Source organism: Neodiprion virginianus, chromosome 2, assembly GCF_021901495.1.
Source record: "Neodiprion virginianus isolate iyNeoVirg1 chromosome 2, iyNeoVirg1.1, whole genome shotgun sequence".
NCBI lineage: Eukaryota > Metazoa > Arthropoda > Insecta > Hymenoptera > Diprionidae > Neodiprion > Neodiprion virginianus.
In genome coordinates this window covers 13,337,920-13,365,526 of record NC_060878.1, presented here as the reverse complement: position 1 = coordinate 13,365,526, position 27,607 = coordinate 13,337,920, and the positions used below count along the sequence as shown (strand labels likewise).

Sequence of the window (27,607 nt, the reverse complement as noted above, 5' to 3'; positions counted from 1 at the left end):
TCCGAATGATTGGTACTTCAGAAACTCAAAAAAGGTCTCTAAAACATCATGGGATCAGCAACTGTGAAAATGCGTCAATTTCGAAGCATTATTCGAGGCTACTCAAGACTACACACAATGGCTTTTTCTGGTAAAAATATGTCCAAGCAGCATTTCTCAAAGGGTTAAGACTTTTTGCACAAATCAAGAGGGTTGGTGTTGATTTCATCGAAAACATTTATATAAGTTAAATTAATATTACTATAATAAAATATATTATTAGTTTAAATAATAATAATGGTAGTACTTATAATAATAACAACGTTATAGATTGTTAGTCTATAGAATAGCCTGTGATCCACGCCACGAGGTGATAGTCTGATGGCTGCTTGAATAAGTATCTGTACTCTGAAAATTAACGAAAAATATTTACACATCAACTATACAACAATTATTTCCATCAGTACCTGGTAACTCTAAAAAAAAAAAAAAAATTGTATTCATTATTGAATGCTCTAGTCCATGAAGAAGGAACACTAAGATTTCTATTGAACGTACGATGCAAATCAATTATTTTATACACTTAAGACGAGTCATATATACATTCTTCCTTGCTGCAAGTATCGTTATTAATTTTGTCGTGATTGTACCTGCGCAAGGAGCAGCAGTTCGTCTTGTGTGTCAACAATCCTTACTGGAAACGGTGAGCCGGGAACAAGTACGCCTGCCCATCGTACTTCGACTCGATATTCTCCGGGTTCAGTAGGGTCATACCGGCACAAAATTGTGCGGTCTTTTTGATTCTCGCGTTGCATTTCAACCCGAAAGGCTCCTTTCGGTCCCCGCACTCTAACCGTCAATTGGCCAGCGCCTGCGCCTCGAGTGTCGCAAATAAATCGCGACTGGAATGTTGCTAAGACGCCGTGTTCGATTCCCGGTCCATAGACACGCACCTTGATAGTAACACGGAATGAAAAATATTAACAATGAGAGCATTAAATATTTAGCAAAGGGGTAAAATCACCAGACTTGTAAGATGTAACTTTCCAGCACCGCAATTTGCAAACAACTCTGCCGCAAATAATTCTATTCCGAACTTATCATTACCTTAGATGCGTCAGGAGCACCGGAAACTCGCAGAGTAAATGGCGAGCCGGGTACGTGTTCCCCCGCATATTTTATGGTGAGGATATGTCGGCCTGATTCTTGAGGCTTGACATTCAGCGTGAACGTTGCGTCTCCATGATCGTACAACTCGCAGTATGCAACCTTGTGAGGCCCCACGCAATTCGCCGTTAACTCACCTGAATAAAAATTCACGGGGCTTAGCATTGATGGTTTTGAATAATAAAACGTGTTTCAATAAAGGCTGAAGTCGAGTCATAAAATTGAAGATTCAGTTTATAACGGATTGCAATTGGAAGTGGAGCATTTTCAACTGTAAAGTGTGCCAGTGAAGACGGTCTGCTGTAGAGAAAGTGAAAGCATTTGATAATAAAATTTACCTGGTCCCGCCCTCCGTGTATCAATGAAACTTCTTATCTCTTGGCCTACTGTTCCTTGCTTCAATCCATCGCCGGAGCATATCACGCGAGCGGCATCAGCAGCACTGGCAACATTCACCTGCAAGGGACACCCCTTCACTTGTCTGCCATTCCATAGTACCGTTAGTAAGAGTGATTCTGATGTAAGAGGAATGTAGCTTGCCCGGTAGACACTGTCACCTGAGATTAGTTAAATTCATTGTCAGCTGATGCGTGATGATTCAAGAGAATAAAAAATTTAATTGGTTTCAGAGAATTCTTGCAAAACTGTATTATCAAATTTCAGACAGACTGCTCGGGATCCTCAATTACTTTCGTTTCATATAGTTTAGAAAATCATGAAATTATTATGAATGAAAAATCGAAAGTACACTTGCCCAAATGCTGAAGCATCACGGTAATCTCATTCGTCGGTGACAGCAATTGAACTTTTGGCGTCCCATTTCCCGCTTGCGATCCATCTATTGTAAAACTAGCTTCCTCCCCGCATTTCGCTGCCGCTAATCCTCGCCCCGTTAAAATCACTCTACTTGTATCAGAGACTGGTGGCTGAAATCAGTCATACAATAGTTATGCGTATTCGACCTGTATCCTTTTCTTATAAATCATTCTCACCCTAGTCTTCTTTGAAGAGTTTCCACTGAAATTATTTACAATGTACTTCAAGAATTACCTCAACTTCGGGTGTTACAGCAAGTTTTGGAGCACCTGGAAAAGGCACTCCGTTGAATAATATTTCCATTTGGTGCTCTCCGCCAGCAATTTGAGGAGCAACAAGCTTCAGTCTATTACTAGAAGTCATTTCAAAGTTCAGAGGATAATCCCCTATTGTTCCACTAAGTTCGCCTGGTCCAGCTTCCGCTGTATCGAAACTGATTTTGTTCAACGGATAAACTTTCAGTCGACCTGCGTCATCGCAGACAGCTGCCCACCCACCTGAAATTTGTTTGTAATTTGAAGCACTGACTATTTTTAAAACAAAGTTCTCAGAACTCTTTAAAAAATATTATGAATATTACATTTTCTTGCTGCAAATAGTTACCGTGAGTACAAAGTCGCGATAGATTGTTATACCAGATCACACGCAACTCAAGGAAACTTACCAATAATACGCAAATTTCTTGTGTCAATGATTTTTGGATGCCATGGCGATCCTGGTAGCTGCTGTCCCGAACAAACGACTCTGATATCGAATACACCGACCTCAGTTGGCACGTAGGAAACATTCCAAGTTCCAGGATTCGCCCCAGCTTCAACCATTGCTTTCGAAACGCTATCTGGGCCGTCAACCTGCATTGACGATTGACAGTAATGAAAGAAGATTTACAAATATGGTAAATGATTCGTCAGATTCTGCATTTGAGGTGTGATTGATGGCAAAATCTCCCTAGTTTCACATAAAACTCTATGAACACGGACTATAGCTAGAATTTTTTCCCGGTGTCAACTGTTCCATCTATTTATCTTGAATTTAAATCACCGTTTCTGATCACCCTTTACCAGTTTGATCTCGGTTCTCTCAAAATCGTGTAAACACGTTTCAGAATGTTATGAGACAATGATCAATCGTTGTGTCAACATTGGCATCTCAATAGCCATTTGCTATTTAGGTATAATGCAATGATTACCTGAACTGCCGGTGGACTTCTGGTGCCAGTGACAATAAAATGGGCAGGTTTTCCAACGTGACCACTGATTAATCCTTCTCCCTTGGCCCGTGCCTGACCTGCTGCTTCAACCGTATAAACTATTGGACTGTCAGGTATTGGCGAACCTCCTAAAGTATGCAATATAGCAATGAAATTGGTATTAATGAGACTCAAACAAACGCAATTACTTGGTTCATCTATTAAACATACGTGATAATACTTCTTACCATAATTTATATTGACCATATAGTTTCCAGGAATGCTCGGCGTTAATTCGATGAGTTCAGTTCCGTCATTGAGAGTCGTAACTTGGAGTGGAAGTTCCTCTCCCAGTGGACTAGTGGCACTAACATCCAACTCTGCCATTCCAGCATCTGCTCTCAACACTGTGATCATAAATTATAAACTGTTAGCCGTTGTGTTACAGGAAAAAAGTTCTGTTTCATCATCTGGTCATAGCTCGGGTGGAGGTCAATCCTTTCACAGTCAATTTGAAATCAAATCAACTGATCGAAATTGAACAAGCGGTTGGATATCAATCAAGTAAATACAAGAGCGCTGCAACGGTGTCTACTTACGTTTAAATGCAATGCGGTCATGAACCGAGACAACTGATGGTCCTAGATCTTGAAGTTTCACCTTAGAAGTATCAAAGGCTTGGCAAAAAAATGGTGAGCCAAGCACCGGCTTGGCACCTTGGAGTACATCAATTTTGTACATTCCTGAAATATATATTTTGTCGTAAAAAATACTCTCTGATCAACGATTTGCTTCGCATCTTCTAAGTGCGCCTTATAGGCATAGCAATCTAATCAAAGTGCTGCTAGTCTCACCACCCATGCTACAATGCTCTGCAACTTTTTCTGCTAGTGTCTTTACTTTCTCATTACTTTCTTGATTTCCTATTACAACCTAATCTTAATATGATCTGACTTATTGTCTCATTTTATATATTTTTGGAAGGCAGAAAGGCTTGATACAAACCTAATCAAAATCTTCTGTGCTTCGTGAGGCAGGGCATTCTCTGGCACTCTACATCCTTTCTTAATTAACAGCTATTGACTATCAATTTAATATTCTATTTTGATATAAAGCGAAGATAATGTATACTTATACCCAGTGGCTTGACTTACTCAGATTACAAGCTTTAGTCCAAGTTTGGATAATAAACTTCCCATCTGTCTGTCTATCTATCTATCTATCTACCTAAGTTCAGACTTTCTCTATCTATTACATGTCATGCAACGCCATTCATAAAGGTTCTCATTACGTCCCATCGTATTCAAAATAATTTGAATTGTGCAAAATTACGTTGTACCTAACGTAGCGTTATACTTACCAACGGAATTGGTTGTGAATTCGGCGAGCAAATTTCCGTCTCGATGCTGGTAACAACGAACAGGAACCGCGTTCCCTTGAGGACCACTTATAACCACATCAAACTCTTTGCCGGCATGGCCAAGAGTTTCTATGGTGAAAAATGTAACTTTCCCAACCAAAGACTGATATAAACCCAGTCCAGTTGCAGTCACTTCACGTCCACCAGTTGGTCCTCGAACTGCAACTTCCAATGGACTTCCTGCAAATGGAAGATATTCCACTCAGTAAAATGTCCTTCTTGCTTCATTGTTAAGTGAAGCAGATAATAATGATTCATCATTGTTTTGATAAGTACGAAAATGAACACGAATAATGAAATACTTGAAAAATAATTTAATTCTTAATCCCGTACTTTCTTTCGTTTCAACTTTATTTTGCGAGATTTCTTACCTTGAATATGCATGTCGTTATATTTGATATGAACTCTATGCGGTGCCGCACGAGTTGGGTGGAAAACGACCTCGTAATGCCCGTTGTTCCCTTCCCGTATCAAACTGTCCACATCTGCTCCACCAGCTCGAACATTCACTGATAATTTACCTGGTCCAGCTTCCTTAGATGCCACAACTGCAAGGTGTATGTTTATGCATATAGTGAGATAGGTCAGGCAATATTGCATTGGGGAAAATAATCTATGCTACAGATCTATACAAACCAATTATCGTTCCAGGACGATGGCAGACCGTGTCAGATATTTCCTTGATAGTAACCTTACTCGGATCAAACGCCTGGAGACTTTGTGTGCTGATTACTTTGTGGCCATCGCTGAATGTCACGTTATACATTCCCACTAGGCGTGTCCTAACTTCCACCCGGTATAGTGTTAACGAAAGTTTTGTCAAAGTCGATGGAATGATAAGACCATCTGGACCTAAAACATTTGACGTTTGATATTTTAATTCTACTCTTCATTCGTATCGTGTGCCACAATATATTCTATGGAATTGAAAAACTTCAAATTTTTTCAACGTAATATTCGGAAATAGATTAATGCTAATACCAGTGACTTCAGCTGATATCGGTCCCTCCAATCCAGGCATATCTAAATCCATATAAGCTGTATTGCCCACTCTAATCACAGATGGGCCTTCTAGACCTCCTCCGACGACTGGACACTTGAACGGACTTCCTGTACGACGAAAAATGCGTGAACATTGATATATATGACGAATTTTTATATTGTTTCGATTCGAATTAATCGGTAGTCAAACGTTGGAGTCATTGTTCTAAGCGTGGCTATACTGAAATGGTGTCGGAGTGGGTAGTCAGATGATTGTTTCAGATGAGTATTATGAAAAATTTTACAGCCTCTTGGCCTTTCATTTCGTGCTATTGGGCGGGTGTAGAGTAAAATGTGCTATAAAAACTACTTGTATAATTCAATCCAAGTTTAGGACAGCAGATTTACTGCCACTAGATGACGTCTTCATATTTTGATTATCAGTAGTCATATGTACCTGGCACATTATCATCGTTGAAACTGATATTGACGTAATGAGTGCTTGTCGTTTGAGGCACAAACGTAACGTCGTAAAGCCCGCGAGCACAAGCAACTACCTCGGCCTTCACAGTGTTGTTCTCTGTGCTGACTACGAGCTCCAAAGTTCCTTCACCAGCTTCCGCTGCATCGACTGTGAAAGTCGTTGCTTGGCCTAAAAGCGCCTCAGTGAGTCCCGAAATGTGAACCTAGGATCAAATAACGCAATATATCTCAAGGCTTCTGGGATCTTGATTTTAAGCCACAAATTGATTGGACGAATGAACATGTGTAAATCGCACCTTTGTGACATCATAAATATTGCAAGCCAGTGGCGATCCTTTTATGTGTTCACCATCAACGAGTATTCCGATATTATGCCTTCCTACTTCAGTTGGGGTAAAACTTATGTTATACTTTTCGTCGACTGGTTCAATAGTGATTGGCAAGGCTATTCCGGACGGTGGAGTTACTATCACATCACAATTCATTGATGGGGCTTGAGGATCAACGGTGAAAGATGTTACTTGCTTTATGGATGCCATTTTTAGATTATGGCCTGTGATAACTGCCTGACCTGCACCAACCACCTTGCAGCTGAAGGGTGATCCTATGAACACAGTCAAGGTGAGATAATTATATTAGGGTTTTATGTGTAAACCAATCTTGTCGCAACTAATACAACTTTTCTGCTACTTAGAAAAGATTATGCAATAACTCTAGGGTGATAAATAAATTCTGTCGCTTACCAGGAACAGGCTCTCCATTGAATCGCACGCTCAAGCTATGTACCGCAGCTTCTTGGGGCTTGAAGTTGACCCTGAATTTAGCATTTCCTTCGCTCTGCACATAATTCGGTACGTTTTTACCATTGACCGCTACTATTATTTCCAGATTACCAGCGCCTGCTTGACTAGCATTAACTGTCAATTATTGAACATGTTAATAACTGATGGTTTAAAAATGCAAGTCTTATGCTACGTGTGAGAATTGATACTGACTGCTAAAAAATACGGGCTTTCCTACAACTCCGTTGTTTATATCAGTCACTTTGACTTTATCCGCATTGTAAGCTTTGACGAGAAACGGACTGCCCTCGATGTGCGAACCGCTCAGCTTTACCTCGACACTGTGATCTCCTGAAATAATCACGTTTATGTATATTTTGAAGTGATTAAAATAGTATCATTATTATTTCTCGTTCACGACATGGTATTATTAACAATTCCAAAACTGTCAAACGGCTGACGCTTGACTAACCGACGTCAGTTGGAGTGAAACTGGCGTTATAAGCGCCAGTTCTAATAGGTTTGATTTGTACTGGTAGACTGTCTCTTGTTGGTGATAGAACTTCCACAGTCGGAGTTCCCAGAGAAGTGTCTGCTTCGATAGTAAACATCGCCATCCGATTTACAGAGACCTTTTCCAATCCTTCAGTGATTAAAACTTTTGCTGTGTCACTGACCTGCTCAGCAAATCAAAAGTGAACAAAAATTTTAGTACTCATATGCATATAGAGCTGCAAATTCAAATATTTGATAATCGTACAGCCAGTACTGGAGATTGTACGATCTGTTCTCATTTAATTTCACATACCATAGAAACATTGCTGCAATATTTCTATATTGCAAATACAATTCTAATGTATCGGGAATGTTGCAGAAACATTGCAATAATATTTTCATATTGTAAATTCGGTTGTAATGTTGCAGTAATATTATAAGAATGTTTCAAAAATGTTGCAACGTGTTGCAGAAATTTTCCAATGTTTCAAGAATATTACAGAAACATAACTACAATATTTGTATAGTCCAAACGTAGTTTTCTTATTGAAGAAATACTGCAGGAATATTTTCAGATTGTCGCGAAAATGTTGGTAGTTGCAAATATATGGAAAACATCGGGCAGTGAACCGTTGCTAAGGCTTTCTAGAACACTGCGGAAACATTGAGTCATGTATGTGAGATATTTGAAACCTTAATACATATCCAAATTACTGAAATATATCCGCAATATTGCGTACTGTGTGTGTCACTGGAATTTTCATATAATCGCCCACCTGACAACTAAACGGACTTCCAGGAACATCTTCGCTGTTGAATCTCAGATCGATAGTGTGAACAATTGGTTCACGAGGTGTAAATGATATAGCGTACGTGTGTGGACCCTGGGCCTGTGCGGATGTTGGAACTCTCCCGCCATTGACAGTAACTTCCAGATTCCCAGGTCCAGCTTGGCTCGTTTCAACTGCAGAAAATTCGAATTCCAGACTTGATTGGAAGAATGTATTCAAACTAATGGCTGAATTCCCGATTGAAAGTGAAAGTTTCCGTTCCCGACGGAATTTTACCTAAAAACGTAGCAGGCTGACCAATCACTCCTCGTTTAGCATCCTTCACTTTGATGGCAGCAACGTCGTAGACTTTGCAGCTGAATGGGCTGCCGACAACGGGCACATTGCGATGGCTCACCGATATTCTGTGCTCTCCAACAACTCTTGGAGTGAAAGCCACGCTGCAGGTTGTGTCTTTGTTGTCAGTGACCTGAGCCGGGACGGCCTGTCCGTTGGGCCCTATCAAGTCCGCCGGTTAGTCGTTTTATCCAATTTAGTCAGCCAACTAGGGTGGATTACGAGGGCACGGGGAATGGGTCATTAGAGAACCGCTACATGCTCCTATGCAATGACGTCTTTCTTATTTGTTACAAATTGTATGACTTAAACTACGATAAGCACGATGAGCAGCTCAGCAGGCAAAGTTATGAATATGCATAATGTTATTATTTTTTTAAATGGCTGCTACGTTTCTACCTCTGCAAGAAAAATTGTCGTAATCCCGAAACACCGTAAAAAGTTGCTGATGGTTTTTTAAACATAAAATCAATATATACTTCATCATTTTTAATATATATACCATAGAAATGTGAAGCATAACCAAGCTCCAAACAAAACTCTCAAAACCTCAAATCGAGTGTCAATAGTGTGGACAGATTTTGAAAGAAATTTCAAAGCTTCGATAGAATTTTATTTGGATTGCGCAAATACCTCCAACGTCTCACCAAGTTTTCATTTTACCAATTTTCTGATAGACTTTTACCAAAATCATATGAATTTTTCTAGAATTTTAGAAACTTGGATGGGGTTCCATAACTTTGATTTTTTAAAAATACGTTGAAAAAACTGTAAATATAAACTGAAAAATCGATTCAACGACAGTTATCTCTGAATGAGATCAACAGGCACTGCACCGAGTATAGGTAAATACAAAAACGTAGCACAAAGTGTGTGTTAACAATTCCACAAATCAACAGATTTCAGAATAGTTTTTGTTAGTAGAACAATAAACACAAGATTGGAATATTAGAGAACAAAAGCAGTACATGGGATGCAAGCAACGATTAGAGCATCTTACACGGGGTCTTCGGGAGACTGGAGTTAGGTAGCCTTCACCATTTGATTGATTGATTGATTAAAATCCATATACTAAAGTTAAAGCTAAATGAGTTTTGTTTTGAGAAGTCTAGTAATGTCGTAGTCTGAAAGCTGGCCGACCTGCAACAGAGAGAGAACTGCTCAAGCCACCGGTGACAAAACAGACAAATAGACACAGAACATACATGTAAGTTGTGTTCATTCCTGTGAATATATATATATACACTTGAGCAGTTGCATATATATATATATATATATATATATATATATATTATATATATCTAACATATATCACAGCTTTGCTAGAATTAAATTTCATCCGTAATTAATGTGCATTTAACACCACCTCGCAAGTTCATTCCCTACCTTCTTCCAATTGACATGTCACCACAATATATTTTACAAGTTATTAAATCTCCATTTTATCACAATAAGTCGTTATTGCCATATACATCAAGCATGAAACATGAAATTCTGATAGCGAGGATAAAGAATATACTCAAAATTCTAAGTTTTTCCTATCAGACCTATCGGACCCCTATCGATTAGATCAATAATGTATTTTGCGAGTTTGCCGTTCGCGTTGATACGAGGTTATAGAAATTGTGCCACATATAAAATTAAACGATTTCTTGTCACGGCTAAAGGCCGCTAATGTCAAGTTTTCCGTTCTACCGCAATCAAAAACGTCAAATAGGCGTCCCAACCGATTGACGTTGATGCAGGTTGTAATGAGTCATGAATATCAGTTTATATGTATTATACCGAAATCGTGAAAATCAATTATCTCGCATAGGTGAGAATAATGAGACATACACACAATGTGGAAATATAAACTAGTTACTGAAGACGGATCATAATTTTCGAGAATCCTTACAGATGTACCTGCATTGCGCATCACAGTTCTGCTAATGAGAAATATTCGGTGAATATGACCAGCATTCATGAAAAACATCGTGAACATTCTTCGTCAATACCAATTATTCGAATAAACTTACCTTCAACATTAACTTCAAGGTCTTCCAAGCTACCGGCAACGTTACTGACGGTAAGATAGCTCTGCCGTCCTAAGCCTGCACTGCTCAACGCCTGCCCACTAACGGTCACATTACTGTCACCACCGACTCTGGTTAATATTGGACATCCTGGTACTGTCTTCTTGTTAAAAGCAATGCTGATAACATGTTCGCATGCCTCGAAAGGCACAAAGCTAACCGAAAATCTAGCATTTCCTTGTGGAGTTACCTGAGTCGGGATATTGTGACCACGTGCCGATATTGTTATTTCGAGATTTCCTTCACCGGCCTGACTAGCATCAACTGTTGAATTCATATGAAAGAAAATAAACATTAACATTGAATTTAATACATTCAGCAAATGACTCAACACCTGGTTCTAATACACGAAAAATGAGAGACGTAGCGCCTTGAGCTCGAAGTAATCAGTAGCAAACTTTTTATCCTATTTTGCCCCATGGTTGAGTAATTTTTCTATACCTGAAGGTGAAACATGAACGTACCCGTAAAATGTGTAGGTTGGCCAACGCTCCCTCTGGCTACTGGGCCAACTAATACTTTGTCGGCATTGAATGCCTTAGCCAAAAACGGGGTTCCGTTGACGGGATGACCGTTATATTCTACACTGATTGAGTGAACACCGACGTCTCGGGGTGTAAATTCCGCAGTGAAACCACTGTGCATATTGCCCGTCACTTTGACTGGTAGCTCGGTGAGCGGCCCTAGAGAAAAAGTAAATTAAAATTGATATGTTAAAAATTAAAACAAAAAAGGACAAGAGTTGATCAATTATCGATAAAAGTTGAGTGAGCACCTCTGACAGAGACTGCAAGCTCAGCGCTTCCACTTCCGTCAACAGCCATGTGAAAAGAAGCCGGTTGATCGACGGCAATCAGTTCCAAGTGTCCAAGACTCAGAGTGACTCTGCTAGTGTCAGAAACATTGCACACAAATGGGCACCCAGCAACGGTTTCACCATTGAATTTGATGTCGATGTAATGTGGTTTCGCTACGTCAGGTGTAAACGATACAAGGCAACGTCCACCTCCGACCACCTGAACGTGGTTCGGAACTTCCCCTTCATTTATTGAAATCTCTAACTGTCCCTCGCCAGCAGCACTGGCGTCAACTACAAAGAATGCATCGATGAGAAAGTTAAAAGTTATTCTTCTGAAAGTTGGTAGGTCAGGTTTAGTTTCAATCGCAAACAGATAGATGTGGAAGGCTTGTATCGAGGCTTTTAATGAGTTGGATTTTTAAAAAGATAACAACTAATCGAATTTACCTCGAAATTGGCAGGCGTGTCCAACGACAGCACTTGGGACGTCAGTAACTTGGATTAAGCTGCTGTTGTAGACTTTGGCGACAAGAGGTCCAGCCGGTAGCTTTTGACCCGCGATGCTCACCTCCACCAGATGACTTCCAACTTCGGTTGGTGTGAACTCGACCCTGAATTCCCCTGGGCGGCCCGGTTCCTCATCTATGTGTGCAGCGATGTGTCTTTTTGTCGGAGCTGAAATTTTTTCATTGCAATATGTAAAGCTCTCAAAACTTATCGAGTGCAATGAGTTACCAGACTTTCAACCGTTCCTGATTTCATTCAAATTATAATAATGCGATGGATCCTGGTCATTATTACTCACTGAGAATTTGCACATCAATTTCATTGCTCGTAAAACCAAGGGCGGATAACTCGAACAGAGCAGGGGAACCGGCTGGGACCAATCTCACTGAGTCGCCAACAACTGACATTTTTGGACCTGACATGATGCCTACACGCCACGGCGAACCTGAAATATAAGATAAAATAGAGATTAATGGTAAATGTACACAAAAAAAATCAAATTTATCAATTCTTGGTTGAAGAATTAATCGCGGACTAATAAATAAAATAAATCAGAGTTCTGTAAGTATATTCTTGAAACCTTAATTAAATATCTATTCATTATCTGACTTAAATACTTTCAATAACATTAGTTGTAGTCATTAGTGCAATGTTATCGTTTTACTTCGATGAAGTGATGTTTCAAGGATCTATTGTGTCAGTTTCAAATATATGGAATTTTAGTTATTCAAATTCAAATTCAAATGCAACGGAATCACTGTACAACAAACGAAGTAGAAATTTTATCCAGTCAAATTCGTATTATTTGAATTTTTAGACATCATTATGACTGGCATATTACATAAAATATAAAATGATATGAAATTGATGTAAAAAAATTCTTTGAGCTACCAAAAAAGTTAGAAAAATATATCGAATACTAATTATGATACTTGTCCTTTGAACTGAGGTTATGTTACCTAACTAATCTATACGACCTTATTGATTTGAAAATCAGGACTGTGAAAAATTCATCATAAATTGTTTTTAGAAAATATTGCATAAAAACTTATTCCCTATAATCGTTAAAAATAAAACGATTCTCATTCTTCAACAGTTCGATAAACGGATGGTAAGTTTTTAAATTAAATAACAATCAGGTCAATGTGGTTTTAATCGGTAATTGAAGTCGAGAATTAAAAAAAAGCTGTAGTGCCAGTTTAAAAAGTGATAAAAAATTTATTTAGAAAACATCGGCATTGGCACATACATACTTTCTAGTAAAAAAAAATGGAACTTACAGCCTCTTTTAATTCTCCTATTCAATTAAGAAAAATATGTAAATTGGTCACCGAAATAATCGAACGAATTGAATAAAAATCGGCTATGTAATCCAATTGGGATTGCCGATATGCTCATAAACATTATTTGTTTACCTATCAATGTGTGCGTAATTCAAATGATGAATTATTTATCGTTGAGAGAAGATCTATTGAAATTTTAAGGCTTCAAGTCAAGAAGTTGGTATTGAAAATTGTTTTCCGCAATGATTATCGTTCTCGTTATTGCCGTTGTTATTATCAATTAACATTCAAAAACACCCAAGGAATACGTGTAAGCTATAGAGCGTTTGAAGTTGAAACGCTTACCTTATTGTACGGTGACGCCACTTATCCTGAAAACACTATAGGAAATCCTAAAAATACAACTATTAAAAACGAAACTCAAATACTACGAACCGCGCTTTATAAATTAAGTCCTAATGGTAAATCAAAATAATAAAGACGTTTTTGCTGTTACGCGTAGCATAATGTGACAAATTCGGTTACGGTGCTAATCATACGTTTAGATCCATTGATGAAATTCAGGTCACTTAACATGATTGAAATATTAAAACACTCGCAGACTATCGAGGAAAGACCGAAAGATTTCTCCAATCAAGATGAAAAAACTACAAAAAACTACAGAAAATAATATTGAACAATTTATCACTGATTGAACCTATTAGTTAATATTATTCAGCAACGAATGAGACGCGTATCGATGTGGAAACGTCAGCAGATCACGATTCTCGGGCGGACTCAACCGAACCAAACGCTGCCGAGTCGTGCGTAGCCTCCGTCTGCCTCGATCGTCTTGCACCAGGAGTGGCACAATATCGGGGGTGCCAAAACTACGAGAGATTCGAAAAACGCTGGATTTTCGATTTACGAAGTGATATGAAGCAAGCTTAGATTTCGATCTACACACTTCGGGACCAGAGCGATTATTGACACATCAATTGTTCGTTCGAGAAATATTAAGTGTAATAGAAAGACTCCTTTTCATTATCAACTTTCACTCCGCGTACACGCATATGACATATTTTCAACCGATTATGATAAAACGACTCGAATTTAAACTTGACGTTATAATTTTAGGTGAAGGTCTGCCGGTATCCGTTAAGTGGTTGTCATGGTAGGTGAACAAATTTTATGAAAATGGCTCTTTTCTCTCGGGTTAAACTTTTTCCGGTGGGTACAGAAGTCGTTGATTCTTTCCTGAACGCGCCGGCGCGGCCGAGTTTCGAATTCCAACAACTTCTTACGCGTGTTGCGCTCGGCTCCAGCAGCGCCGACTTCATAGGCTACAGACCGGGTGGAGTAAGCACTGTTTAAAAATCGAATACAGGCATCGTCGCAGGTGTATACGTACCTGCATACAATCATAACCTTGGCTCCGGCGTAATTATTATAATTACGCAAGGCGCGTTCTATAACGGTTAAACAATTGACTGTCGCATTCAAGAATCGGAGGTAATTGTATACATGCCGTAGACCAGATCTACAGTCCAGTCGATCTATATGAGGACTGTATATTGATCAAGCGTCACGTGGGCATTGCAACGACCTTACAGGACGTATAGTGTTAAGGCGCTCCCTGGTCGATCGCGGCATTCCCTCGCATAACGGTCACTGACGTACGTATCAAAAGCTTCCGAGTACCGGTACGAAAATTCATTTCGAGAACATTCTTGGAAAATCTTTTACCGTTACACAGGGTCGAAGGTTCCCTCAAATGGAGTTATATATTCAAAATTATCAGCGTTCCACAGGACTAGGGTAACGGTAATTTACGATGAAAGTAATAGATTCTGTTTCATGACGTGCAATTTTCGATACTTTTCTTCCCACTGAACTGGCAACTTGAGATACAAATTAGGTGAGGCGCTCACGGATAAAAAAGAGGATATTCATTGTCATTGATCGTATGCAACTAGCGTTTAAGTTCATTAACGAGACAAAGCCGACGCAATTCCTAAATCGTCGAAGTCACTGCTTTACGGTGACTTGAATGCCAAATGATGAACAATCTTAGCATAGGTCGTGAAAGATAATATTCTTCATTTTTAATCTACTTAGATGAGATATCGTTCAACTGTCATTTAAAACACGAATGTTGTACCATTCAAATATTCGAAATTTGAACCGTCAACTGTTGTGGAAAAATGCTATAATATTCTAATATGTTTTGTTTCTGCAATCAAACGCTGTGTTCTTCATGCATTGCAGCTGCACTGATGATCAACTATCTTGGTGTCAGAATACAAAGGTGCGATTAGGATTTCTAACCGCGATGGTCACTGTGAAACGCTGCAGTCACGTGGCATTGAAATGCGGACGTACGTACTTAGAGAGTCCTTTTAGACTCGTACGAGTATTGACTCAGCTAGTATCGCGCCACATACGGCTCCTTTCTACAAACTGACTTGACACTGTTGAAAGTATCGAGACACATGACACACATACCGAAGCAACACGGTTTTGATTAAATTCCTACACTACATCAGTATTTCCATTTCTGATTAACACAAATTCTTCTGTCTCGAGAAGTTTTCCAACTGGACTGTACGGATGACACAGTTAAATGCAAAAATTGAAGCTCTCTGTACTCGATGGCTGTTCAGGTCATAATTAGCTGAGCCGGCAACAGATGCTTCGGCTCCCCGTTAGGAGAATTAAAGTCAAACCTCTCGGACTTACCTGGGACCGTCATGGTTAAACTCGTTAGAACAGAAACTTTATGGAAATTCACAGATTTCAAGAAAAACAAACGTTGATGGCTGATACGCTATCTCCTGCTATTCATTTAATCTACATGTGTGCTTGAAGATGAACGAGGTGTTAGATTAAACATATATGAGTGAATGAAAACTTATTTTATTTCATACTGTATACATATTTTATGTGGAATCAAATGATAAAAAAACAACCGGTTCAATGCATTGGCTAGAAAACTGTTTATTGCGTAGAATAGTTGTTTTGATGAATTTTACTTTTACAATTTATGCTGTCTTTCGCAATAAAAACTTTAATTCGGGATCACTTCATTAGTATATCGAGTGTACTTTGATTACCAAGATGACCGACAATAAGACATGATGAATTGCAAATATTTAGCATAAAAAATTATCACCCAATCAAACACTACGTGAATATTAATTCGCATGTAATCTTTGACAGTTTTCTGCGTCAGCTTCTACTTAAAAAAACATTTCAATCGATCCGAATCGATATCGGTTCCCTTTCTTATTCACATCGGTTACATCGCATAGACAAATGGAATGTTCAAATATACAAACATATCGTAACGTTTCCGGTGACGTCGATCTCGACAAGCATTACATAAAATAGTCATGAAAATACACCGGAACGAGTGATAGGGGGGGATTACGAATAGGAAAATGCATTACGCAATTTAAACGGCCCAACTGCAGTGCGGATAAAACCCCCGACACGGCTTTTCAGTGTACTGCGGCGTCGGCGCAGCTATACACCCGCGCACACACCGGCCAATCAGTGGCGCAACGGCGTTGACGGCGCTAAACCAGGATTCAAATGTATCGTACGCAATCACTAACCGTGGGCAGGCGATGTAGGCGCAGCTAGCATCACTCGTATCCAAATACGTCTCCACTCTTCGCGGGTTTATCAAGTTACATATGTATATTCACAGGAACGCAAAAGCCACACCTATCCATTTTATGTGGAGGAAAATTGTGTAAAACGTAAATACCAATTGTGAGAAATACGTTAAACTAACTGAGTCACGTTATAGGTATTTAGAAAAATTTGAAATATATAATCTTGAATTACAGGCTTTTCCCTTCTTTTTCATGCGATGGAATGATTTTTTCCCGTGAAGTAATGCTGCATATACCGAAAACCCCTGTGAACGATTTTTAACACAAGATACAAATTTATTATAAATCTATGTCATAAAATAGGCAATTTCATAACACAGAAAACAATCGGTATGCTTGATCGAAAGTGTTATTCCTAGAATTGCTCGCTCAAATTGAAATGATCAGGAAGATAAAACGCATTGGATTTGTAGAACGTCGAACATTGGCAAATGATTTTCAGGTCGAGAAAAAAAAACGCTTTGACTTTCGAGGCCTCGTACCGGATAAATCAATAATCCCTTACATACAAATAACTTAGGGCGTCCGCCGGTTGATTTCGTTCGTTGGGAGTGGGTCAGTAGCACGCAATTGCGCGCGCGCGTGAAATCAGAGGTCAATGAGCTGCAAGCGCATCCCGACGGAAACGGAGGTACGAGTTTGTACATACATACATACCTGTCTTCGACAAGTAAAGATAATGGACAAATGACCCCCCCTCCGTTTGCCGTTTTTTACACTCCTTGGACGGTCAGTTTGAGGATCACTGGGATCACTGACTTGTTGCACGCCGGATTTCAAAAATCTGTTATGCCATCGTGTAAAATAGGGCGCATTTTGTCTCAGATTCTTTCTTTTTACACTTATCATTTGGGCAAATGTTATTATTTAAAAAAAAATATGTTAAGCTGTCACCAAGTAATCACGAGGTAACCATCTATAGCTCTGCAAAATATTTTCGCGAAACTTCTAAATGAGGGAGTGAATGTATTTCCGACGTATTTTGGTGCGCCGAATATAATGGCATTGTTCGTTTTCTCATCACATCAGTATTATCAGATATTTCAATAAAAAATGGCACTCTAGACGATAATTGTACTTATTGACTTGTATTATCTCCCTAACCGTTCCACAAAGTACAGTGAAAAATTGTGTGCTATGTGTTATGACCTATACTATTGAATTACATACGATTTTCAGCAAAATTTTAGCATCACTGCAAATAGCCATAAATAATATTTAAAATTTCATATTTTTTCACGTTTGTCGAGATATACGTATTCGATATACGATATTCCCTAAACTTAGCGTTTCATCCAAGCTAATTTCAATGTCAGACGGATATTTTCATTTGACTCAAATAACAGTTTGAGTGGTAACCCCCAGCATTATTGCAATAGATATGCGTGCTATAATAGGGTTAAAAAGTTAGATTTTTTGTGTCACAGTATACCATTTAATTGTAAGCTGTTATTTGAGTCAAATGAAAATACCTGTTACATTGAAATTGTTTTTCATGAAAAGTTTAAAATAGTGAAAAACACGGAGATTTTGACCAACGCGAAAGATATAAAATATGCGGCTAAAAAAATTTTTTTATGGACATTTGCGGGCAGGATAAAATTCTTTTAAAAATAGTAACTCATTCTACTGATCATAACGTATAACATAATTCTTTTTCACCGTACGTTACAAATCAGTTTGGGGGATAATACTTGTCAAGAAGTGCAATTTTCGATCGAAATATCTCGAAATCTTAACGTAATTGGAACAAACGAGCAACACCATCGTATTAAGTGCACCAAAATACGTGGAAAATATAATAAATCACTCATTGAGGAATTTCTCAAAAAATTTTTGCAAGGCTGCGTAATTAAATATAATTCAGTCATCCAGAAAAATTATATTTGCATAAACTCACCAGGTACTGTTTCACCGTTGAACGTCATTTCTACCAAGTGTGTAACAGCTTCGTGTGGCACGAACGAAGCTAAAAATCTTTGATTTCCAAGTGCTCTCACAAAGCTAGTAACATGGCCACCGTTCACAAGTATTTCCAGATTTCCAGAACCAGCTGTAGCTCCATTTACTGAAATAAGTAATCAACACGTTGCTTTTGAGGAAACATTGCAAGCTGTGTTCGATTTAATTGTGAACTTGCGTAATCCGTAAAAATTTAAATCACAGAAGGTTAAAGTGATATATGAATTATAACGATGTAAATATTTCACAGAAAAATTGTTAAACTTACTTTTGAATTCAACAGGCTGATCTACAACTCCATTAGGTATATTCCCAACTTGAATGGCTCTTGCGTTGTACGCTTGAGATCTAAACGGAAACGAACAATTGGTTACGTCAATACCAGAAGAGTGAGTTTTTCTGTGAGTAATAAATATGTAACTTCGCATCGATGTACCTAAAAGGCGAACCATTGAGATGGTGTCCGTTTACAAGCACCTCTATAATGTGTTCGCCCACTTCCTCGGCAATGATTGTGAAAATTTGTCCGCGAAGCACTGATTTCTGCACCGGCAACTCTTTGCCGTGTGGATCTGTCGGATGAAATGAGAAATTAAGCCGAAGTCAATGAGAAATCAACGATTCAAAAAACGGCGAAAAATCAATTCTTACCAATAACGTGAACTGTTGCTTTACTAGCATCGATGCTCAAGTCCAGAGCGAAAGACGTCGGCCTACGAACCGGCAAAATGCTGAGGGCATCACCAGTGACCAATTTGTCTTTCTTGGTCGGTCTGAAGGCGGAGCCACTCTTTCCAACAAGACGTTCGTGAGTTGCATCGGTGGTGTCGATGCCTTGGTAGCCATTGTAATCTCTATTTTTGAGAATCCCATGTGTTTGCTGGCCTCCATTTGTACTACCGTTGTATTTGAGAGACGAGTTGTACTCGGATGTTTGTATATTTTGCTGCTGAGTGCTGCGGTGGTTCACAGAATGCTTCGGGCTTTGCGATACGTTTGTGGTACTATAATTATTCTTAGTTCTATAATTGTTAATGCTGTTGTTGCTCGTGAACCTCGAACTGGTCACTGTATGCTCATTCGCTGATGAATTATTTGCCAAGTTGGCCAAAGACTCGAGGCTCCCATATGAAAGTAACGATTTTGTTTTGGCTATCGCATCCCACGAGTCACGTCGAGAAGTTCCACCCACCATTGATGAAACTAAACAAAAAACACCGAAACGATTAGTTTTCAAATCTAAAGCCATAGCTAAACCAAGTCTCACCTCTAACATTACTTGTCGTATCTACAACACCGTTGTCCATGGATCCTCTCCGGTTGCCATAAATTTCTCTGTCATTCCTCGGACTCAAGCTCCGATTCCCGGGACTTTGGGTTGCATTTCTGAAGGTCATGGGACTGACATTAGGCGATGCCGACCGGTTGAGAGAAGTGGACTGGTAAATCTCCTTGGACTCTTTGATAACCGACGGGCTGTGCAAATTCCGTGTCGTAGTATTTGGACTAGCTGGCTTTGGGGATCGAGATCGATTTAAAGAACCAAAGGAAAACACATCTTTCGACTCTTTGGGACTCTGAGAGTTCCGATTCACCGTCAAATTGAAATTGGGTGACCGGGATCGATTGATCGAATTTGATGAGTAAGCCTCTTTCACTTCTTTCAGCAAAGACGGGCTGTGCAAATTTCTCAAGGTTGAATTTGGGCTCTGATTTGCGGCGCTGCTTGTGTGATACATCGAACTGCTGCTTTCCTTTGTGAAATTTGACGAACTTTTGTACGCCGAAGATGCAGTGTTACTGGAATCGTTTTTCCCGAACAATGTGCCAAAGCCTTGTGTTGGGCTCGGAGAGTAATTCTTTTGCACAGGACTTGACTGTCCGTTGTTGACGCCCATTCCGTTCATCCTTCTCTCTAGTGAGGATACCTTTGTCTTTTCCAGACTCGAGGTCGAGTCCTTTGAGCGTCTCGAACCTCTTTGCGTTCCAACTCGTAGACAAAACGGCGACCCTCTAACATCGGTGCCGTTGAAGTACACGTAAATCCGGTACTTACCCGCGTCTCGTGGAGTGAAAGTCACCCTGTATTGCATCGGTTTGATCTCTTCAAGCCTGTATACAACTGATTGCTTGTCGTGGACCACATCGATAATGATGTCACCAAGCCCGCCTGTTCCCTGCGCATCCACGATGAACGAGAACTGTTGACCTGGCATCGCGCCGTCCATGTCAAGTAGCTGAAATTAAAGTTGTGTTTCGATTGTGAAGAGGTCAAATATGTAATAATTCAAACTGATATTGTTTACTTATCGTTAGCTAAGGTCTTCATACCTTGACACCGTTTGGGTCAAAAACAAAGCACGTAAATGGTCCACCTTGGATGTGATTACCCTTATGAGTAATAGCAATACTCCATTCTCCAGTCTCGTCTGGTTGAAAAGTCGCCGTGTGAACACCGTCGTTTTCCTTTACTGGGCAAGGCAGCGCTCGGCCAGTTGGAGACCAAGCAGTTACGTCAATGCCATCATGACTAGTACCTTAAAACGTTGAACACTCATGAATGTTGAATGGTAAAACACCCGCGGAATGAATTACCAATAGTCGTCACCAAGCAGAATAAACTCACCATAACTGTTCACCAGAACTTCTACTATTGAGCCGATGGCACAGGGGTCCATACCTGGGGACTTGATTTTGGTCAAGGGAGGCAATACTCTAAAGTAATACGGACATCCATTCACCAACTCCCCGTCGTTATAGACCATCAACTGACCGGAAAGAATGAGTTGAATCACAACATACGTGAATTAGTAATCAAGAATATTCAATGTATTTAAACCATGCATTCGAATTCGAACAATATCTTCCATATTCTTATACCTTGTGCATCCCGACTTCAGTTGGAATGAACGTGCCTTTTCCGTGACCATTGTTCCATGTGAGTCTGCACTCCAACCGTCCACTAGGACTGATTATTTCACCTCGAACATCGCGGAGGTTAACTTCCTTTGAAAGTAACTCTAATCTAAAATGTGCCTGTAACGTATATTTTGAAATTGAAAAATCTTAACATCGTGTTCATACGACAATCACATTTTCTTAACTCACGGGCTGTTGCACTCTAGCAGAGGTGCTGTCGACGTGAACGGCGATTTGCTCACTTGCTTGGGGACGTGGTTTTACCCATTGGAAGTAGGCGGCGTATGCCATCACGCCTAAATGTTCGACATTTTGATCCGCCATGTCCTTAGCCTTCAATATGGGCTCCACACCTATTTTTTTACCACCCTCGATGCCTATGTCAATATAGTAATAAGAATCATAGTAAGTTACTTCGAACTATCACAATACATTGATTTTAAGAATTGAACAAAACCAAGATTTTACCTTGCTGTAAATTGTGCTCCCAAGACTTTGGATCAGTATCAAGTCTGTCATAAGTTGGTACAGGACCACCTAAATTCCTAACGATACTGCAAAGCGCTCGACCGTCGTTCCAGTCGGTCTATAGAAAGTGATCGATGAATGAGCTTTCAGAAATTGATGCATGTCAAAAAATAAAACCATGTTCAATGAATTTCTTACGGTGAAATTCTTGACAGGAGCATGTGGTAGCTGAGAATTGACCCATCTCAAGGTGGCATGAAATCCTGGTGAACCTTCTTTCATGAAATACGACAAGTACGTCATTCCTGAGAGTTCGTCCAAGTACGGAGAAGCCAGATATTCCGGTTCCAAAACCATTGGAATACCGAATTCACGTTTTGATATCTCCATTGCTTTTCGGCAGTTGTAGACACTAGTTGAAATACAAAAAAATTTAGCGTACCGTGACGAAAGTTAAGACAAGTAGTTGAAATTAAAAACAGCTATCAAATATATTCAATGTAGGCTTGTAATAATACGCTTTTCCAAAAATTGGCTTACTTATCATTCGGATCAAGTTGTCGCCAGTGTGGAAATAGTCCAGGCTTGCAGTAGTCCAACAAGGCGCTGAGATAGACGCCTGAGTTCCAGTCAGTAGTAAAGTTGTTAACTCTACATTCTGGTAGTACTGCCTAAAAAGATCATGGGCTGTACAGAAGATTCCGACATAATTGGAAGAGGTTTTTGTACGCGCAAAACATCAGACATTGTTGGACTCGAGTCTTTGAACTTTCAATGATTGATTCAACAAATCATTTTCAATGTGGATTCAAGTATTTCACAGTTGATTATGACATTATTATTGCACTTAGAATGTGTAGGCAAGTAATGTATACAGACCTTGAGCCAAGCCAGCATTAGTTTTCTAGGAGGGAACTTAGACTTTCCTATTTGGTACCTGACAATAAGCGACCATATCAGACCCAGAATCAGCTTTAAATTTCCATTGACAATATCGACGTTGCCTGAAGCACAAAACAAGAATTCAGTAAAATACACCCAAAATGTTGTCATTATGTTCCATCAGGGAACTTATTTAAGAGATGACCATCATCGCTACATCGTCATGCAGAGTGCAAAGTCATATGAATAAACAACGAATAATGATCATAAGTGACTTCCTTTGACCATAAACAAAGATGCTAACATGCTTCGCTAGATCAAAAGCCGATTACCGATGTTAACGAGCTTGACGCCGTCAGCTTCTATGGCCTGCAAAGCAGTAGAAACGTTTTCCAGATGATGGTGCTGATTTGCTGGACGTGAATTCCAGCGGGGAAGGCGTTTATTAGTCAGGATTTCGACCAGAGCACAGAGGCGCGTTCCATCCCTGAAGTCTTCGGCTAGGTCGACGACTTCTCCCTGGCTGTCAGCCGTCGCTGGATGATGCCGCAGATGTTCGTTAACCCAATTTCTAAAGGTATTAGCCTGTATTTCAACCCACAAATCCTCATGGCCTTTGATTGCCATTCCTTTGGCTGCTGTTCCTTCTGCTGAACGGGCTACCAGGCCCACCAGCTGTTCCGGTCGAAGATGCTCCATCGTTGAATGCATATTTTCTATAGCAAAAGCACATGCAAAGACATCTTAAAAATACATTCATATGTGCAAAATGCTATGTCTTTGTGGTGTCAAATAAGTCGTAAAAATAAATGAAGCAAGTTTCTACTTGTGCATTCGAAAAAATGATGAAGTTCTTAGATAGTTTCATTAGTTATACGACACTACAATAGTAACGCAGTGATTAAGTGAGGCAAAATCTTACCAAAATTTGTAAAAATCAATCGAAAACATAAATTTTACTCCATTTCTGAAATACTTTGACATATTACTTCCACGGTAAGAAAAAAAGATATTACAGACAATTAAACGTTGTCGCAGTTTTGTAATGGGAAGGAGATTTACATCATAGCGGATCATAAAATCAATCTACAACATAGCCCTGCAATATTGTTTTGAGAAAATACTAAATAGACGAGTTAGTGTGTTTCCAGTGTATTCTGGTACGGTGAATATGATGGTGTTGGCTTTTTTTCTATCACGTCAGGCTTTCGAAATATTTCCATCACAAAATTGCATTTTTGTTGCGGTGATGGTTTGTGGTGCAATAGTAAAAAATGCTTCATCATAAATAACTAAACTTAATAACAATAAGCAAAATAAACTTTCCTTGATATTTCATTTTGAACACATCCAAATTAAAGTTTGCAGAACCATATGCATTATTAAGAGATTTACAAAGAAATTCACCAATCCTGACGCTTTCAGAAGCTTCTATTACTCATACACTTACCCTGTCTTAACTTTCTGATCTCTGATTTGGCGACCGAAATTACACTACGTCATATACGATCTGAAGAAACTTAACCACTAATACCTTCATTATGAGGCCTTTAAAATTGGCCAATATAGCATTATCCAGGAACTTATCAAAATATCTAGCCTCAAATAAAACAGACAGAGAGAAACGATGTAATTTTCACTTGCAAGCTTCTCAACAACTTTATCGATTGCAGCAAACTGCTATCAAAATTCAACTTCCACATTCCAAATAGATCTTTAAGATACATATCATAATCATTAATTTTTTCATTCTGTATCGGATACCAATTTCTCGCTCGTTTCACCATCAATACGACTCGCCGATTTTTGTAACAGACACGCTGATGGGCTTGATATTTACAAGCCAAATCTTTACTATGTTAAGAAGAAATCTATATATATTTTGAATGCAACTGAAGCTTTACGCAATTGAATCTAAGAATTTAAAGCATTATGTTCCTCATTGTGTTTCTATTAGTGGCAACCAAACACGCTGATCACTATAGTTTTTATATCGTTGTAGTTGGGCTTTTCCCATTGATACAAAATATATAAATAAATAAATTTTTGGCAAAAATTCCACTGTCTTACTCGTATTATATCCAAAACTGCTTAATAAAGAATGATGAAAAAAATTTATGTTGTGAACTATAGAATGACGTGCAATTTTTCTTAAATTCTGTCACATCTATAAATAGCCACAAAAAAATATTTCATGCAGAAAATTTTATATTTTCCATTTGACTCAAATAGCAGCTTAAGTGATATACTTTGACATGTTATTATAATAGCATGCATATCTATTGCAATAATGCTAGGGGTTAAAAATGTGGTTTTCTTATGTCAAAGTACACCACTTGCCATTATTTGAGTCAAATGAAAATGCCCTCCACACGTTAGAATTACCTCAGATGGAAAAATATATATGTAGATCTTGACTAATGTTAAAAATTTCAAATGTTTGGGCTAAAAATAGCTTTTATGGCTATTTATAGGCGTAAGGAAAGACACAAATACATCATCAGTGAAACAAGAAGTGCAAACTTTCCCCGAAGATACAAGGATAAATTATACTAACATCCAAATCATCATGCTAAAAAACTACTAAAACAAACCTCTAGTGCTTCAAGATTAAAAAAATATAAGTCTCCATCTTAATAAAAATATAAATTGATTCCGAAGGTGCACAATAATGTAATTAATTGATAATAGTCTGATTAATATAAAATATGTAAATAGCGTTTAATGGTACTGGTCATTGGAGATGTACCTCCATGTCACTCTTTAATGATGTATATATAATTCAGTCTATTGCCTACCCAGACAGATTGTAAATAAAGATGGAGTTATAATAGAAAATAAAAAAAATTTATAGGCGTGATAAAAATTATTTTTAAACAGTACGTCATTCTATAGGTCTTGGTACATAACATAAATTACTTTGTGGAGCGGTTTGGAAGATAATACGAGTTAAAAAATGCAATTTTTCGATCCGAAAAACACGTGACGCTATAATCGTATTCAGCGCACCAAAATATGTCGGAACAACCAACACTCATTCATTTGGCATTCTCCCGAAGAAAATTTGCGGGCGTTTGTAATTGTTACTATTCCCCACTATTATTACCGTGAGAAAATTGCGATTGATAATCATAGAAATTAGCAAAGCCCATTATGTTATTGCCCATGGCACAATGAAACAAGTACCTAAATATAAATAAGTATGATTCAAAATACGAATTATTCTCCAGTACAATAAATTTTTTGTTCAAATTTTTTGAGTAAACTACGATGCTTAATTTTTGTGATATCAAATCCCCGGCATTCCGACTGGGTGTATCGGACCGTTTACAGTACACGGTCTTGTCATTCCGCTTCTTCATCTCCATACCAGGTGTGACTTTCATATGTGTTCTGACGAATACGTAGGTTACACGGATACACGTACAAGTGAGCATCGGCAGGTTGGCGGTGATAATAGTATGTACACAATAAACTCAATATAGAAATGACTTAAGGTGGAAGATTAATTCGATGCGCTGTAGGTATAATGTTCATGAATATGCATGATGCATCGTGAAACTTGACCATAATCACCTTGCGTATAATTGTCACGACACTGCCGCACACAATAACAAATTCAACAGGTCGCTATACCGCGGTAGGAGATATTTACAAAGGTGCGAACTAAAATAACAAATTTGCGGTAAACGAAAACGCCATTTTTGGTCCTCCGATCAGAAGTCACACCGCATTAGTACAAATACTAGTTTTTACGCGACGTATTACGACATTATCCGCATATTGATGTCGATCGCTTGAAGCCTCGGACTTTACTGACTGCCGCAATGCAAACTATACCGAGTAACTCGATGTTGCCGGTTTGTGTTGGTGATTCAGGTAGTAATACACGGCTTTAAGGCCTCGTCGCGCAGGTACGAATGAATCGTTTCCTAGCATTTTCTTCTCCTTCTGCACCAATGCGAAAGTTCGTTTAGTGCTGAGCCCCCGGCCACTTCATGGCCAACGATGGTGGTACAATATAAGCGTAGAGGCAGCTGTGCTTACATTAAGAAACCCACCCACAGCATCGTGTCTTTGCGGAACACAAAAAAAAGAAAAAAGGAAATAATACTAAGACGTTGAGTAGAAATTTGTTTCATCTACTTTCAACCCATTTCATTAATTCTATTCCACTTTGTGAGATAACAAATGTACACTGTTGACAAGCAACGAGCGATTCAATTAATCAACGATTTTGGAATTCGCTGTTATTGTTATTATCACGTCATTGCATATTATTTGGTAGGCATTCACGTGGGCTCAATGAAATTCTCATATCGGCCTACATTGTTGTGGGCGGTCATCTCTCCTCTGCAGTTTAATACGTATAAATATGTATAGTTATACGCCGTTTTACAATTAGCCTAATTTTCTACATCATAGTATGTTATGTACACACGCGTAACTACAAGTTAGGTACTTTTGACTGACGATGAGTAGGTAAACACCGAGTTTCAAAAGTGTCACTATCTCTAGATATTTGTCGAATTACTGGCATATTTCGGCTTACCGTTAATGTGTGAGGTTGTATTATGTGTATGACTATATTATGTCACAATATATATTGAAAAT

General features: G+C 38.9%; 1 protein-coding gene across 1 annotated transcript; it reads right to left on the bottom strand.

The window, feature by feature from the left end:
• Positions 1-198: 198 nt before the first annotated feature.
• On the bottom strand, positions 199-26,708 carry LOC124297025 (filamin-A). Its single transcript, XM_046747589.1, has 41 exons — positions 26,570-26,708; positions 23,326-23,709; positions 22,991-23,115; positions 22,652-22,782; positions 22,310-22,523; positions 22,112-22,229; positions 21,833-22,020; positions 21,605-21,760; positions 21,351-21,492; positions 21,056-21,261; positions 19,992-20,961; positions 19,376-19,927; positions 19,161-19,296; positions 18,993-19,072; positions 18,663-18,830; positions 12,119-12,265; positions 11,761-11,988; positions 11,290-11,604; positions 10,979-11,197; positions 10,458-10,778; positions 8,380-8,601; positions 8,089-8,276; positions 7,290-7,494; positions 7,031-7,168; positions 6,779-6,952; positions 6,332-6,639; positions 6,010-6,238; positions 5,553-5,681; positions 5,208-5,423; positions 4,943-5,119; positions 4,512-4,751; positions 3,751-3,894; positions 3,400-3,558; positions 3,152-3,300; positions 2,627-2,813; positions 2,197-2,459; positions 1,901-2,072; positions 1,485-1,703; positions 1,087-1,283; positions 630-932; positions 199-387 (listed from the first exon to the last, which is right to left on the bottom strand). The coding sequence occupies exons 2-41, from the start codon at positions 23,702-23,704 to the stop codon at positions 319-321; spliced, it is 8,883 nt and encodes a 2,960-aa protein (XP_046603545.1). The 5' UTR covers positions 23,705-23,709; positions 26,570-26,708; the 3' UTR covers positions 199-318.
• Between the last annotated feature and the right edge of the window lie 899 nt (positions 26,709-27,607).

Bases quoted from the DNA above. Each gene is read 5' to 3' on its own strand.
- LOC124297025 (XM_046747589.1), bottom strand. From the start codon at position 23,704: ATGCATTCAACGATGGAGCATCTTCGACCGGAACAGCTGGTGGGCCTG. The intron at 11,989-12,118 runs GTGAGTAATAAT...AAAAAATTTCAG, and splicing joins AATTGATGTGCAAATTCTCA to CTCCGACAAAAAGACACATC. The intron at 6,239-6,331 runs GTGCGATTTACA...ATTTGATCCTAG, and splicing joins ATATTTATGATGTCACAAAG to GTTCACATTTCGGGACTCAC.